The 17,535-nt window shown below is 36.7% G+C and overlaps 1 protein-coding gene across 1 annotated transcript in view; it reads right to left on the reverse strand.

The window, feature by feature from the left end:
* CUL5 (cullin 5) overlaps positions 1 to 17,535 on the reverse strand; it is a 124,128-nt gene that overhangs the window by 38,951 nt on the left and 67,642 nt on the right. The window contains exons 4-7 of the mRNA XM_049889362.1: positions 16,986 to 17,162; positions 14,676 to 14,817; positions 11,448 to 11,593; positions 11,285 to 11,365 (exon numbers count right to left, since the gene is read on the reverse strand). Coding sequence (XP_049745319.1) covers positions 11,285 to 11,365; positions 11,448 to 11,593; positions 14,676 to 14,817; positions 16,986 to 17,162 — 546 coding nt within the window. The remainder of the gene's footprint in view (positions 1 to 11,284; positions 11,366 to 11,447; positions 11,594 to 14,675; positions 14,818 to 16,985; positions 17,163 to 17,535) is intronic.

The raw sequence follows: 17,535 nt of genomic DNA on the forward strand, positions 1-17,535 counted from the left end.
AAATGCCCATCATTACTGGATTAGTTAAGTATATTAAAGTATATATATAAAATGAAATATTATGGAGGCATTAGAAATAATGGTATAACACAGAAGTGTTTGGAGTAAAAACACACAATGGCAGGAATTTATTTTAAAATGCTGGAGACAGAAAGAAAGAATGAAGAAGAGGGTAGGAAAGGAAGTGAAAAAGAGTTTTAAAAAGGAAAGAAAAAGGGATCAACCAAGCAACTATGACAAAATTATAAATGTTGAATCTGGAGTCTGGGTACAGGAAGTGGGGGTCATTATACTATTTTCTCTACTCCTGCATGTATTTGAAAACTTTCATAAGAAAGCTTTTGAAGAAAAAATAAAAAGAATATTTATGATATAGATTCCTGTGTACTGAAAAGTCAATACACAGGCAAAACAAAGAAAGGGAGACTGTTTGGTAGAGTTCTCTCTTTATTTCAAATGAGTCTTGTCCTAACAAGAGGGTCAGTTCCTTGAAGCTAGACAGCATGTTATTGCTGTTTATTTTACCTTCTCCCCATCATTTACCAAAGTACTAAAACAGTGGACCCTAAATATGTACTAGTTAATTGAAAAATACATCTAAAATGGAAAGGATAGTGATAAACCATCTCTCTCACCTTGTATTCCCTTTCTGTCTCCTTTTGCTAGCTTCCATGAAGAAAAAAACTTTTTGCCATATGCCATCAACTCCTGTATTTGTTTGCCTGAGATGAGCACAACTTCTAATCCATAGCAATCTCTCCCCAGACGTCTGCAAGGTGAAACACTTTAACTATCAATGTGCTTGATGTTTACCCTCCTCGATATCAAGACTATAAACTCTTTAAGGATGATACCTGCCATAAAACTCAACAGGCACTCAATATGTATTTCCTCAATGAATGAACCTATATGTATGTCTGTCAAGATGAAAGGTGGGATAGATAGATAAGGCTAAGTGATGTGGTAGCTTCTTCTTTTAGGGGTATTTGACTTACATAATTCGTTTTATTTCACAGAAATTTAGAAAAAAGCAACAAAAACAGTTTCGACTTTCATTAGTTATTTAACTCTGTGTTAAGTAATTATTTGCTTTGGTTTCTTAGCTATAAAATAGAATGAGTCGAACTAAAAAATTATCTTAAGTTTCTCAATTTTAAGACTCTATTTTACCATTATCAGGACTTCAACCACATAAGGATATCTGTAAGAGAGCACAAATGAAAACTTGCCCTTATCTGACTCCCTCCACTAAAATGTTAGCTCTGTAAGGGCAAGTGGCTTTGTTTTGTTAACACTGTATCCCCTCCATCTGCTTTACTCTAAGGACAAAATAAATGTTTGTTGAAGGAATGCCTGTTCATTAAACATAGGTCAAATGGTTTAATTAAAAACTAGAGGACTATAATCTCTAGCTATAGGATCCTATCCCCCAATAGGCCAAAGGTTCATACACCAAAGAAAAAAAATTTTTTTTCTTTTTTAAATCCTTAGATTATATAATTTTTACCCATATTTCCATGGATCATCACACTGGCGGGAAAGCAGTCCAGTAAAAAAGCACCAGTTTGGAGCCAGGTAACCAAAGCTATAAATCATCATTAAATACATAATCCTGAAGAAAGTGACTTTTCACTACTTTGAAAAATCCTACATGATTAGTATTTACATACACTCCTGACCCAGAAATTCTAAGTTAAAATTCCTTAAGGGTTCCTAAAAGTCCAGTAACCAAACCAGTTGCTGTCGAGTCAATTTCAACTTGTAAGTGTCTGTGCTTCAGAGTTTTCAATGGTTGCTGTTTTTGGAAGTAGACTGCCAGGCTTTTCTTTCAAGGTGCCGCTGGGTGGACTTAAACCACCATCCTTCCAGTCAGCAGCCAAGCACGTTAACCATTTGCACCACTCAGGGACTCCTAAAGGGTCCTTAAGCTCTTCTGATTATGTAATCGTTCAACCAGTGAGAGTTCCCTCAGACTTTCTACTCAAATTCCTTCAATAGCGTAGGTTGGCATCTTTCAATTATCCTCCAAACCATTAAAATGTCTATTGATTCTCTTTAAAATGACTCTTACATTCCCTTCTTGCCATTCCTTTGTCATCAGGTACCTAGCAAAGCCCCTATTACATCACCGAGACTGATAAAATAGTATAATACTCTCATTATAACATACAGAAGAAATAAAAGGAAAGGACTTTAAAGTAAGTCAATATGTATTTCAACCTGTAAATATCTGGCCACAACTACACAAAAAGTTGTCATCCCCGAGACAACTTAAAGAGGAATGGTGTTGCATTCATCGTCAAAAAGAACATTTCAAGATCTATCCTCAAGTACAATGCTGTCAGTGACAGGAAAATATCCATATGTCTACAACAAAGACCAGTTAATATGACTCTTACTCAAATGTACGCACTAACTGCTAAGGCCACAGATGAAGAAATTGAAGATTTTTACCAGCTTCTGCAGTCTGAAATTGATCGAACATGCAATCAGGATGCATCAATAATTACTGGTGATTGGAATGCAGAAGTTGGAACAAAGAAGGATGGGTAGTTGGAAAATATGCCCTTGGTGATAAAAATGATGCCAGAGATCACATGATAGAATTTTGCAAGACGAAAGACTGCTTCATTGCAAATACCTTTTTCGCCAACCTAAACGGCGAGTTTATATACGTAGACCTTGCCAGATGGAATACACAGGAAGCAAACTGACCATATCTGTGGAAAGAGATGAAGGAAAAGCTCAATATCATCAGTCAAAACAAGGCCAGGGGCCAAATGCAGAACAGACCATCAACTGCTCATATTCAAGTTCAAGTTGAAACTGAAGAAAATTAGAACAAGTAGATGAGAGCTGAAGTATGACCTTGAGTATATCACACTTGAATTTAGAGATCAGCTCAAGAATAGATTTGATGCGTTGAACACTAATGAGACGAGATGAGTTCTGGAATGACATCAAGGACTTCATACGTGAAGAAAGCAAAAGGTCATTAAAAAGACAAGAAAGAAAAGACCAAAATGGATGAAAGAAGAGACTCTGAAACTTGCTCTTGAACGTCAAGTAGCTAAAGTGAAAGGAAGAAATAATGAAGTAAAAGAACTGAACAGAAGATTTCAAAGGGTAGCTCACGAAGACAAAGCATGATAATGACATGTGCAAAGAGATGGAGATAGAAAGCCAAAAGGGAAGAACACACTTGGCATTTCTCAAACTGAAAGAACTGAGGAAAAAATTCAAGCCTCCAGTTGCAACAGTGAAGAATTCCATGGGGAAATATTAAATGATGCAGGAAGCATCAAAACAAGATGGAAAGAATACACAGAGTCATTATACCAAAAAGAATTGGTCACAAAAAATGGGCAAAGGATATGAACAGACACTTCACTAAAGAAGACATTCAGGTGGCTAACAGATACATGAGGAAATGCTCACGATCACTGGCCATTAGAGAAACGCAAATCAAAACTACACTGAGATTCCATCTCACTGCAACAAGGCTGGCATTAATCCAAAAAACATAAAACAATAAATGTGGGGAGACTGGAACACTTATACACTGCTGGTGGGAATGTAAAATGCTACAACCACTTTGGAAATCGATTTGGCGCTTCCTTAAAAGACTAGAGACAGAACTACCATATGATCCAGCAACCCCACTCCTTGGAATATATCCTAGAGAAATAAGAGCCTTTACATGAATAGATATATGCACACCCATGTTCACTGCAGCACTGTTTACAGTGGCAAAACATTAGAAGCAACCAAGGTGCCCATCGATGGATGAATGGATAAATAAATTATGGTATATTCACACAATGGAATACTACACTTCGATAAAGAACAACGATGAATCCATGAAACATTACATAACATGGACAAATCTGGAAGACATTATGCTGAGTGAAATTAGTCAGTTGCAAAGGACAAATACTGTATAAGCCCACTATTATAAGAACTGGAGAAATAGTTTAAACTGAGAAGAAAATATTCTTTGATGGTTACGAGGAGGGGAGGGAAGGGGGCAGGGAGAGGGGTTTTCACTAATTAGAAGATAAGTTTTATTTTAGATGAAGGGAAAGACAACACACAATACAGGAGAGGTCAACACAACTGGACTAAATTAAAAGCAAAGAAGTTTCCTGAATAAACTGAACGCTTCGAAAGCCAGTGAAGCACGGGTGGGGTTTTGGGTACCATGGCTTCGGGAGACATTTAAGTCAATTGGCATAATAAAATTTATTAAGAAAACATTCTGCATCCCAATTTGGAGAGTTGCATCTGGGGTCTTAAACGTTAGCAAGCGACCATCTGAGATCCAGCAATTGGTCTCAACCCACCTGGAGCAAGGAAGAATGAAGAGCTCCAAAGACAGAAGGTAACTATGAGCCTAAGAGGCAGAAAGGACCACATAAACCACAGACTACATCAGCCTGAGACCAGAAGAACTAGATGGTGCCCAGCCACAATCGATGACTGCCCTGACAGGCAACACAGCAGAGAACCCCTGAGGGCAGGAGAGCAGTGGAATGCAGACCCCAAATTCTCGTGAAAAGACCAGACTTAATGGTCACACTGGGACTAGAAGGACCCCGAAGGTCATGATCCCCAGACCTTCTGTTGGCCCAAGACAGGAACCATTCCTGTGACCAACTCTTCAGACAGGGATTGGACTGGAATATGGGATGGAAAATGTTACTGGTAAAGAATGGACCTCTTGGACCAAGTAGACACACGAGACTGTGTTGACACCTCCTGTCTGGAGGGGAGATGAGAGGGCAGAGGGGGCCAGAAGCTGCCTGAATGGACATGAGGAGAGAGAGTGGAGGGAGGGAGTATGCTGTCTCCTTAGGCGGAGAGCAGTTAGGAGTGTATAACAAGGTGTGTATAAATTTTTGTATGAGAAACTGACTTGATTTATAAACTCTCACTTAAAACACAATAACAATTAAAAAAAGAAAAGGTTAGATGAGAAGCCCGGGGCGGGGTGGGGGGGGCAAGGACTATGTTAATGGTGGTAGAGTAACATGGAAAAGGATAGCAAGAATGCATCACACAACATGAAGAATGTAAACAATGTCACTGAATGTAGAATTTGTTGAAACAATAAATCCTTTGCTGCGTATATTTTTACAAGAAATAAAATTAAATTAAAAAAAAAGAATTGGTAAATGGTCATCCATTTCAAGAGGCATGGTTCATATGATCAGGAACCGATGGTACTGAAGGAGGAAGTCCAAGCTGCACTGAAGGCATTAGCGGAAAACAAGGCTCCAGGAATTGACGGAATATCAATTGAGATGTTTCAACAAACAGATGCAGCACTGGAAGCACTCACTCATCTATGCCTGGAGATTTGGAAGACAGCTACCTGGCCAAGTGACTGGAAGAGATCCATATTTATGCCTATTCCCAAGAAAGATGATCCAACCGAATGTGGAAATTATAGAACAATATCATTAATATCACACACAAGCAAAATTTTGCTGAAGATCATTCAAAAGCAGCCGCAGCAGTACATCGACCAGGAATTGCCAGAAATTCAGGCTGGATTCAGAAGAGGGCATGGAACCAGGGATATCACTGCTGATGTCAGATGGATTCTGGCCGAAAGCAGACAGTACCAGAATTATGTTTACCTATGTTTATGTTTTATTGACTCTGCAGAGGCATTCAACTGTGTGGATCATAACAAACTATGGGTAACATTGTGAAGAATGGGAATTCCAGAACACTTAATTGTGCTTATGAGGACTCTGTACAAAGAATAAGAGGCAGTTGTTCAAACAGAACAAGGGGATACTGCGTGGCTTAAAGTCAGGAAAGGCATGCATCAGGGTTGTATCCTTTCACCATACCTGCTCAAGCTGTATGCTGAGCAAATAATCCAAGAGGCTGGACTGTATGAAGAACAGGGCATCAGGATTGAAGGAAGACTCATTAACAACCTGCGTTATGCAGATGACACAACCTTGCTTGCTGAAAGTGAAGAGGACCTGAAACACTTACTGATGAAAATTAAAGACCACAGCCTTCAGGATGGATTACACCTCAACATAAAGAAAACAAAAATTCTCACAACTGGACCAATAAATAACATCATGATAAACTGAGAAAAGACTGAAGTTGTCAAAGATTTCATTTTACTCTGATCCACAATCAACACCCACGGAAGCAGGAGTCGAGAGACCAAGAGAGGCACTGCATTGGGCAAATGTGCTTCACAAGACCTCTTTAAAGTGTTGAAAAGCAAAGATGTCACCTTGAAGACTAAGGTGCGCCTGACCCAAGCCATGGTATTTTCAATCGCATCTCATGCATGCGAAAGCTGGACAATGAATAAGGAAGACCTGTGAAGACTTGACGCCTTTGAATTGCAGTGTTTGCAAAGAATATTAAATATACCACGGACTGCCAAGAGAACGAACAAATCTGTCTCGGAAGAGGAACAATCAGAATGCTCCTTAGAAGCAAGAATGGCAAGACTGCGTCTTACATACTTTAGACATGTTATCAGGAGGGATCAGTCCCTGGAGAAGCACATCATGCTTGGTAGAATCCAGGGTCAGTGAAAAAGAGGAAGACCTTCAACCAGATGGATTGACACAGTGGCTGCAACAATGGGCTTAAGCATAACGATTGTGAGCATGGCGAAAGACCAGGCAGTGTTTCGTTCTATAGTACATAGAGTGGCCATGAGTCGGAACCAACTAGACGGCACTAACAACAACAACAACGTTCAAAAAGAGATAATGAAATATTCAGATACTTGCACCTATATGTATGATCACGGCGAATGTGAAAACTACAAATGCAGTCCACCACAAGTGTACTGGTTACTCAAATACCGTGAACACTATCACTGTAGGTCTGAGTGTGAAGTTTTTTTAAGACTCCAAGCTAAACAAAATATTATCTTTACTCAGTTTACACAATAATATTACTGGAAAATGTAGTGTCTATAGAAATTATCGAAAAATATTTTGGGTTATAAGTTAAACAAAATTGAGTTCTAGACTCAGATAAAGTGTAAACAGCATTTTCACTTAGATGAATGGACAATGAGTGAGACACTCTAAAGTAATTTGGGATGTGGTATAATTCTTGTTTATGGGGGAGGCAGTTCTGAGTACTCTGAGATATCTTGCATTCCTGGACTCCTATCCAATAAATACCTAATCATTTTAACAACAAAAAATGCCTCCACAAATTTCTATAACACTCTCTGGAAGGAGATACTACTCTCATGGAAAATCTTTGTCCTAGAGATTCCAGTTAAAAAATATTAGCCTGGAATTCAAATGTCCCCACAATGCAATTGAAACATGCCTTTTATTTTTCCAAACTTATTTCCATAACCTCCCAACACATATCCTAAGCTTCAGAGAGGAGTTTTTCTGTTCCCCACTCTACCCCAACCTTTTGCTTGTTGGCATGTTCATGCTGTGATAGCAAAACAACTGACAGCGTAACTAACTTTCCACTCATTCATCTCTCTCAGAACCTGTCACTTTAAAAACATGCAAATTAATTCAATTGGATAAAGCTATAAAATGATCCTAAAGATACTAACTCGATTACATAATAAATAAAGTTAACATCTAAACATTTTACATAAAAGAAGCTGTGAGAGAAATATAGTGGGGCTATAAAAAATATGACAAGATCCCTTTGGAATATACATTTTGATCTATTAAAAATTGAACTTTGTGTTCATTCCTGAAGTGCAAGAACGAGTCAATGTTAGCAACTCTGTTAATGTTATTTACTGAAATGAGGAAAACCTCATATGATCATCTCCATGGATGCCTCCCAAATAAAACATTCCTTTTCATAGTATCTTTTTTTTACTTTTACTTCTGCTGTTAGACTTACAGAAAAGTTGCAAAAAATAGCACAGAGTGCTCCAAAATCTCTAAGGTTAATATCTTACATAACTATACTACAACAATCAAAACCAGGAAAATAGTATTGGTATAATACTATTAACTAACTACAGATCTTGTTTGAAATACACCAGTTTTTCCACTTATGTACTTTTCTTATTCCAGGGCCCTGCTTGGTAAAGTAGAAGGTCAGCAAAAAGGAGACCCTCAATGAGATGCAATGACACAGTGGCTGCAACAATGGGCTCAAATATACAACAACTGTGAAGAAGGCACAGGGCCCAGCAATGTTTTGTTCTGTTATACATACACTCACTCTGAGTTGAAGCTGTCTGTTTGGTACCTATCAACAATAATAATCCATGACCCCACATTGTGTTTAGTTGTTGTATCTCCTTACTCACCTCAAATCTGTGACAGTTCCTTGGTGTTTGTCTTTTATGATCCTGGCACTTTTAAACCAGTCATTTTGTAGACTGTCTCTTAACTTGGGATTGTCTGATCTTTTCTAATGATAGAATAAGATTATACCATTCTAGCAAAGATACCACAGAAATGATGATGTCTTCTTAGTGCTTCATATTAAGGGGTTCATGATGCCAATATGTTCTGTTGCTAGTGATGTTCACCATGACTACTTGATTACGATGGTGTCTGTTGGGTTTCTCCACTGCAAAGTCACTACTTTTCTTTGTTAAAAACTTGGGGAAAATACCTCGAACTTATGAAAACATCCTATTTCTCTTTATTTAAATTTTTGACCATTATTTTAGCATTCACTGGTGGAGCCTGTCCGCAAATATTATTCCTGTGGTATTTGCCTAATAGTGATTGTCTACTTCTCTCTTTCTTCCTACATTTATTAGCTGGAATTCATTCTGTAAGAATGAGTTTGAACATTTTTTTCATATATTTGAGGGCCATTACTATGTACATTTTTGTAAAAATTGTTTATAATCTTTTCCCATTTTAAAAAATTCTTTATGTATTAGAGATATTAGCCCTTTGTCTGTGATTTATGTTGCAAATTTTTTTTCCCAGATTGTCAGTTGTTTTTTGACTTTTGTTTATGGTGGAGTTTTTTTTTGTTTGCTTTGCCCATGCAACTTTAAAAATGTAGTCAAATTTATCAATCTACATTTTGAGTCATATTAAAAAGCCTTTCCCTACACAAAGATTAGCAGCCATAGGTCTTAACCACTATACCATCAGGGTTTCCTGTGGGCACATCAATCAGCTCAAAATACTCAAATCCACCAAAATGAACTCATTTTTTTCTCTGCTTCCACTAAGACTTACTCTTCCACCTGACCTCTCTGTAGCAACACAGTTCAGAAATACTACTGACTCAATTCTCTTATATCCCATCCGGTATGATACAATATCCCACCTCTGAGAAGTCTTTATCTATACACTTATCCATTCCATTCTTATTCCTATAACCCTACTTAATCCTTCTGATGGAAACCCTGGTGGTGTAGTAGTTAAGAGCTATGGCTTCTAACTAAAAGGTTGGCAGTTTGAATCCACCAGGCACTACTTGAAAATTCCGGGCCAATTCTACTCTGTCCTGTAGGTTCGCTATGAGTCGGAATTGACTCAACGGTAATAGGGTTTTTTTTTTTTTTTTGGTTATCCTTCTAATACCTTTTTTGAGTATTGCTAAAGCCTTCTGCCTACTTTCAGCTCTTTCCCACCCCAATTAATTGTTCACCTTCCTGAGGGTCAACTCTGTCCATAGCATACTTATCTTAAAACCATTCAATGGCCCTCCATGTCTTTTGAATAAAGCCCAGGCCTTACTTTAAATTTCTATAAAGAACTTCTATAAACAACCACTAAATTAGCCTTTTTTTCCTCCTAGTACCAAAGTTATTTTAACCATCAAGAGAACAGCCACTGCAAAGTTTTGAACAAACCATAAACATGACCCTCATTCAGGACAGAAGGAGCCAAAGAGAATTCAGAGGTAAACCAACAAAAAATCCTAGACACAGTTGAAAAATGTTTGGTTATAGGCAAACTACAATGCTATTCTTCCTTTAAATGTAAATCTAAACCCAGTTCCCGGGCTCCAAAAACTAAAAGGAACTTAAGGAAATATTGCTACATCTAAGCAGACTTCAAGATTGCATACAACTTGATTCTTTTCTTACTAAAGCATGCTAAGATCAGTTCTCCATGTGTAGGGAAATGCCCAGAAATGATATTTACCATGGATACTACTTCTGCTCAAAAAGTATTTTTTTATGAGGCATTTGTTACATAATAAAAAATAAATAAAACAACAAACATAAAAGACTGGTGTTCTCTTATCAAGTAATATTTTATCCTATTATAAGATAAAGTTTGGAAAACATCCTCCAACAACAAGCAGAACTATGTTTTATTCGTGTTAGCACATTAGTTAGTTTGAACATTTATTTTACTAAATGAAATAAAATAATTAGCTGGTGAAATGGATCATTCCTCAACAAAGACATTATCCCAAGTTCAAAAACACTCATATCTTTGTTCTCTAAAAAGAGGAGTTTTGATCTGGGATAAATTACTTGACTCATGTCTTCATTTTGCCTTTTAAAAATTCAGCTATGGAACTTTAATACTCAAATTCTAACTTAGTCATTCTTTTCAGAACACAGACTTCAATCAAGCTAAGAGAGAACTGAAAAAAGACAATCTCTCTTTAACCTGATGATTTTGAAAAATTTCAAAATTCTATTGAAAACAACAAATCCATTTAGAATCAGTTCAAAAATTATTTTCCATCATAATTATTCTGACTACAGTTAAAGCAGAACTGAATCTGAATTTTGTTTGTACATTCAAAGTAAAAAGTAATGCATTCATTGGATTTAAATAAAAACCATATGTAATTCAGAAACATTTTTAATATCATCATCAAAGGGAGTCATACCTTGTATTATATAATGTGATTTAACTTTTATTATATTTTCAGCTATTCTCCTAAGAATATACAATAGGTAGAATAAACTGGTTTTTTTTTGTTTGTTTTTTTTTTTAAAAAGCACAGATTTCTAGGGAACATATTTTACTTGCAACATTAAAGTCACTATAAATGGTTAACTTTAGATATTCATAATACATAATCAAGGAGAATGATTATAAATTAAGCACACTGAATATAGTGAAGTCTATACTAGGGATGGCAAATAGATTTTATTTTGCATACCAGCTCTGAAGAAAATTATGTTCTGAATAAGTTGCCTTCTGGAGCTGTCCTTTAGCTCATTGGGAAAGAGTATTATAATGAATTAGTAATGTTCATCAGGGACAGGAGAAAGGATGAATGTTGTATGTATCATGTATTTGCCATCACTGGGCTATTGTACTTCAAATAATCCCACAGAATGTACAATTACAAAATTACTTACTGCTTCAACAGAGTTACATTCTCGTCTTGTTTCTAAGTAACGTAGAGCCCGTTTTTCTTCCTCTTTTAATTTAGCATCTGCCTGTCCAGAAACAAAATAGCAATCATTTTAAGAATATCAGGAAAATAGCTGAAATTATCACATATACTAAGTTCTGACTTACATATTTCATATAATTCTGTACACCATTTTGTTGTAAATACGAGGGTGCCTGTGTTCTATAAAATCTCTCTGTTGAATCCAAGTATGCCTTCTCAAAATTGTCCCTATAAATTTGAAGCTTATCCTCAGGATTAGAACAAAGGTTAACTGAAAAACAGAAAATAAAATTTTACTCTAATTATGATTCAGATCAGTAATTTGAGTACAATAAATGAAATAACAAATACCAAAAAGTCATTGTGTGCAAGGGACCATAACAATGCTCAATAGAACATAAAACCATATAAGACAAAATCTTCTTAAGAAAAGTAGAATCAAAAACATAATACCACAAAGCAGTATAGTAAGAAATAAATAATTTAGATAATATGGACTATTTTATTTTTGAACACCAAAGAGACTGACTTAACTACCTAAATAATCAAGCAAGCACAGAAGGGATAGGATTTAAATCAAGTCTTAAGGAATAAAGTAGGATTTGGATAGAGATTAGTGGGGTAAGTAAATATTGAAAAGAAGAAAAGAATAGGGCCAAGCTCAAAGTATAATGACTAGCATGGTCTGATTAGATTATAAGGTTAATAGAAGATAAGGTAGAATGGTAAGTTAGGGATGGTTGTGGACAGCCACAAATCTCAGGCTCAGTGGTTAAAGGCTCGACTGCTAACCAAAAGGCTGGGGGTTTGAACCCGCCAGTGGCTCTGTGGAAGAAAAGATGTGGTTATCTGCTCCTGTAAAGATTTCAACCTTGGAAACCCCGTGGAGCAGTTCTACTCTGTCCTATAAGGTCACTATGGTCAGAACTGACTCAACAGCAATGAGTTTGTTTTCGTTTATCACTGAAAGCACAATTTAAAAAACCAATAAAGTTGTTGTTGTTGTATGCCATAGAGTCAATTTCAAATCATAGCAACCCCATGTGACACAGTAGAACTGCCCTGCAGGGTTTTCTTGGGTGTAATCTTTATGGGAGTAGATCGTTAAGTCTTTCTCCCATGGAGGAGCCAGGTGGGTTTGAACTGCCGACCTTTCAGTTAGCAGCTGAACGCTTAACCACCATACCACCAGGGCTCCTTACCAATAAAGTAGTACTTAAAAATTAATCTTGTGGACAGTATACAGGTTAAAGATAACAATAAGATTACTATAAGTAAGCTGTTTCAGTAGTCTCTATGTAGAGCTTAAAGAGGTGTAAACTGGTGGTAGTTGACGTAACGGACTACTACGCAATGCTGAAGAACAATGATGAATCTGCGATGCATCTCACAACATGGATGAATTTGCAGGGCATTATGCTGAGTTAAATAAGTCAATCACAAAGGGACAAATATTGTACGAGACCACTACTACGAAAACTCATGAAAAGGTTTACACATAAAAAGAAGCAATCCTTGATGGTACGAGGGAGTGGAGGGGTGGGGATGGAAAGACACTAAATAGACAAGTGGTAACTTTGATGAAGGGTAAGACAGTACACAATACTGGGGAAGCCTAGCACAACTTGTACAAGACAAAGTCATGGAAGCTCCACAGGCACATCCAAACTCCCTGAGGGACCAAATTACTAGGCTGAGGGCTGTGGGGACCATGGTTTTGGGGAACATCTAGCTCAACTAGCATAATGTAGTTTATAAAGAAAACGCTCTACATTCTATTTCGGTGAGTAGCATTGGGGGTCTTATAAGCCTGTGAGCAGCCATTTAAGATACTCCACTGGTCTCACCCCTTTGGGAGCAAGGGAGAATGAGGGAAACTAAAGACACAAGGGAAAGATTAGTCCAAAGGACTAACAGACCACAACTACCAGGGCCTCCACCAGACTGAGTCCAGTACAACTAGATGGGCCCAGCTACCACCACTGACTGCTCTGACAGGTATCACAATAGAGGGTCTGGGACAGAGCTAGAGAAAATTATAGAAAAAAATTGTAACCCACAACAAAAGACCAGAATTACTGGCCTGACAGAGACTGAAGTACGGCCCCTGGACACTCTTTTAGCTCAGTAATGAAGTCACTCCTAAGGTTCACTCTTCAGTTAGAGATTAGACAGGTCCATAAAACAAAACAAGACTGAAGGGGCACACCAGCCCAGGGGCAAGGACTAGAAAGCAGGAGGGGACAGGAAAGCTGGTAATAGGGAACCCAAGGTTAAGAAGGGAGAATGCTGACATGTCGTGGGGTTGGTAACCAATGTCATAAAACCATATGTGTAGTATTTAATGAGAAGCTAGTTTATTCTGCAAATCTTCACCTAAGGTATAATAATTTTTTTAAAAATTGCAAACTGGTGGTAGTTGAAATAAAGAAGAGTAAACTTCAGGGACATTACTAAAGAAAATCTAAAGACCTGATATCTAGAAATAAGGTGAAATACAGAAAAGCCAGTCAAAGAAAACTCTAAAGATTCAACAATACAACAAATACTTATCGAGAACTACTTTATATCAGGCTAAGTAAAGATACAGTGTCAACCACACAAATATTTCGACAGCAGTATTATAAGATTGGAAACCCTGGTGGCATAGAGCTTAAGAGCTACAGCTGTTCACCAAGAGGTAGGCAGTTTGAATCCACTAGGTGCTCCTCAGAAACCCTGTGGGGAAGTTGTACTCTTTCCAATAGGGTCCCTGTGAGTTGGAACTGACTTGATGGCAATGAGTCTGGTTTTTTTTTTTTTTTATTATTATTATTATAAGATTGGGGCACAGGTACACACTATGAAGCACTAAGTTAGAGGATCTAATCTGGGAATTAGGAAAGGCCTCTGTGAGGAAATAGAGGATGAAGAGGGAGGAGGAAGAATATTCTAATCAGATGGAACAACATATCTGATTGAAAGAACAAATAAGAATATCACTATCAGAAACTGAGAAGTTAGGAGAGGAACATACATATGGAATTAACTTATGTCCAGAAAACCTAAGTTCAAAACCAGTTATCTCTTATGAGCTACAGATTTGAATTTATATTTCTCTAATTTAGTTCTCCAAAAAGATTCTCCAACCAAGAAATGAGTAACATGGAGAAAATCAATATTAACCACATAAATATGAATTTTTGGTTTCTTTAAAGTATAATTAATGCCTCTTGTAAATGCTAGAAAGCATCTGGCACAAGAAGTAAATATGACTTTATATGGTAATAAACATAACTTTGATACTACTATTTTATAGTTGTCCTAGAATTTCCACGGAAAGGAAATAAAGACCATAAAAATTCAGAGCATACCATAGGATTCTCTTACTCCAATGACCAGCTGAGAATCAAAAGCTTCTCCTAATCTTTCAGCATGTACCAACTTCATCGCGCTATCTTGGAGTCTGTTTTTTATATTTGAAAAGATGGACTCATTCCATGTATCAAGCATGAGCTAGGGAAAAAAACAACAAAAATGCAATCATTTTCAATTATTAGTATACCAAGTACCACACTCACATAAAAATTTTTTAAGTACAAACACTAAATGAGGAAATCAAATCCTTAGACCTGCGTTCACTTGAACGCTTCAGGGCAAGAGTATAATTAGCATAATAGTAAAGAACATACGTTTCAAAAATGGACATAATGGGGCTGGAATCCCCACTCTGTTACCTATTTACCTACTTCCCCACTTACAAAATAATTAACGTAATTTCAAGTGGTTATAAAAATTAAATATGATAATACATGGAAAATATTACTTATCCTACAATTCCAAGGTTGAATTTCAGAAATAATGGTATATGCTTAAAATGATAATATGTGTTTGTACACATATAAATGCAAGAAGGACCAAGTGGACCTTAAAAAAGAATATGCAAATCCACCTTATAGGTGCTCCATTAAAACGATGGAAATGGTTTATACATATTTATGAGTATGTATTAGTGCTCAGAGGAGCCCTAGTGGTACATTGGTTAAAGTGCTAGCTGCTAACCAAAAAGTTGGTGGTTCAAACCCACCAGCTGCTCCACGGGACAAAGACATAGCAGTCTGCTTCAATAAAGATTTACAGCCCTGGAAAACCTATGGGGCAGCTCTACTCTGTCCTGTAGGGTTGTTATGAGTTGGAATTGACATAATGGAAGTGGGTTTGGTTTAGGTTATTAGCATTCAGAAAAACTGTCAGAGATAGGAGACAGATTAATAATAACAGCAGCAGCAACAATAAAAACGAGAGTTAACAGTTATGTAACATTTAATATGTACCTGGCACTGTTCTAAGCATTTTCTACATACAAGTCATTTAATTATCACAACCACCCTGATTTTCATTGTTCCTCTTTTACTATGTGGAACCTGGAGCACAAAGAGGCAAGTTAACTTCCCCACATTCACACAGCTCCTAAGTGGCAACACTGGGATTTGAACTTACTACTGTAAGTAGTAATGCAAACAGTTAACATGCCTGGCTGCTAACCAAAAGGCTAAAGGTTCAAGTCCACTCAGAGGCACCTCGGAAGAAAGGCCTGTTGGTCTACTTCCAAAACTATTAGCAATTAAAACCCCTAAGGAGCACGTTTCTACTCCGACACATACGGGGTCACCATCATTTGCAATCGACTCAACAGCAACGGGTGCTGGGCTGGGGGCCTAGAATCTCCGCCCATAAATCATTAAGGGATGCTGCTTCCCAAAACCAACAGTAAAAACTAAAGACACAGCAGAAAAACAAGAAAGGACAAGATTTGGGGACTGCAAAGCAGATAGCACGTACAAGTGTTCTCGCCTTTTTTTTTTTTTTTTTTGGTTATAAATCTTCCAAATTGCCGTTATTTCTACTAGTGGAGAACCACTGGATAATGCCCAGGCTACACTATTTTAATGTCTGAGTTTGTTTCTATGACCACCACAGCAACCAGTGAATCGTTTAAAGTTCAAATTGTATTTTTTTACTTTCAAATCTATGGTCCACGTGATTCTCACATGTAGGGAGATATTTTATAAACGAGAAAAGCAAAGTTAGGTCATTATTCCAGCATTGAAAGGGAAACTTGGGACTCTTCACTATCAGAGCTAAGTTCTTTAAACTAAATCATGGGTGTTACTGGGCACAGAGATTTGAACTAGGAACTACGCAAGATTTAAAAATAAACACAGTACATACTGAGTCTATAATAACTAGAATCAAATGAAAGATTATAAAGATGACAACGGTTTGGCCATGATTAAACACAAAGTTATCAGAATGCAATCTAATAAAAAGTGAGATGTTTTAAAGGGAAAAAAAGTAATTTAATTTACAGGAAGGAAAAGGTACAAAGAAAGCATTGGAAAATAAAATACTGAAGATAAATCTAGGCGAAGGAGAAAGTAAAAAAGGAAAACCGAAAGAGGTAATATTTGAAGATGGAGCTATAGCTTAAAACCTCAGAGATGACAAAGAATTGAAGCTAAAAATGAAGGAAAAATAATAATATTCAATACAACCCAGCACGAAATGAAAAGGGATTTATATGTGAAATAGAAAAAGCCATGTAAAGTATAACTTCCTTTCAAAAGCCTTTAAATTACCTTATTTCTGAAGAATATTAGGAAACAATGGGAAAACTGACTTACCTTTCGAACAATACTGTCTTCCACATTTGATTTTTTATTGCTGCCCTGTTTTCCCATTAAAGTAATCTCTAGTTGACAGAAAGGTTTTGGTAAAATATCACATTGTGTAAAGAATTTTCGCCACTCAACAATATATGCTTTTAGCAAAGCTGTATCATCCTGATGGCTCAGTACTCGCTGAAAGAAAAGAATCATACCAACTTGAAATAAAGACCGATGCTTTAAAGAATAAGAATAAAACTTATTCATGCCATAATTTTAAAACCTTTTATTATAAACTTTATCACAGCAATTTAGTTGTTTTTTTTTTTTAAGTTAAAAAGATGAGATTACTCCCATTCTTATCACCCTAAATAAATAAAATGGTTTCTTTCTTAATTCGGACTAGCTTTATGTATATGCTTCAAAATGTGTGTAGTTGTAAATATGGTTTAGGTACAATTCTGTGTTTTACGTTTTCTCTTACCTTCTCATACGAATTCTCGTTACGATTATCACTATTAACGACTAAGTACTTTCGCATCTAAGAATGCAATGTCCACAGAATTGA

The sequence above is a fragment of the Elephas maximus genome, chromosome 7 (genome assembly GCF_024166365.1).
Source record: "Elephas maximus indicus isolate mEleMax1 chromosome 7, mEleMax1 primary haplotype, whole genome shotgun sequence".
In the NCBI taxonomy this organism is placed as follows: domain Eukaryota; kingdom Metazoa; phylum Chordata; class Mammalia; order Proboscidea; family Elephantidae; genus Elephas; species Elephas maximus.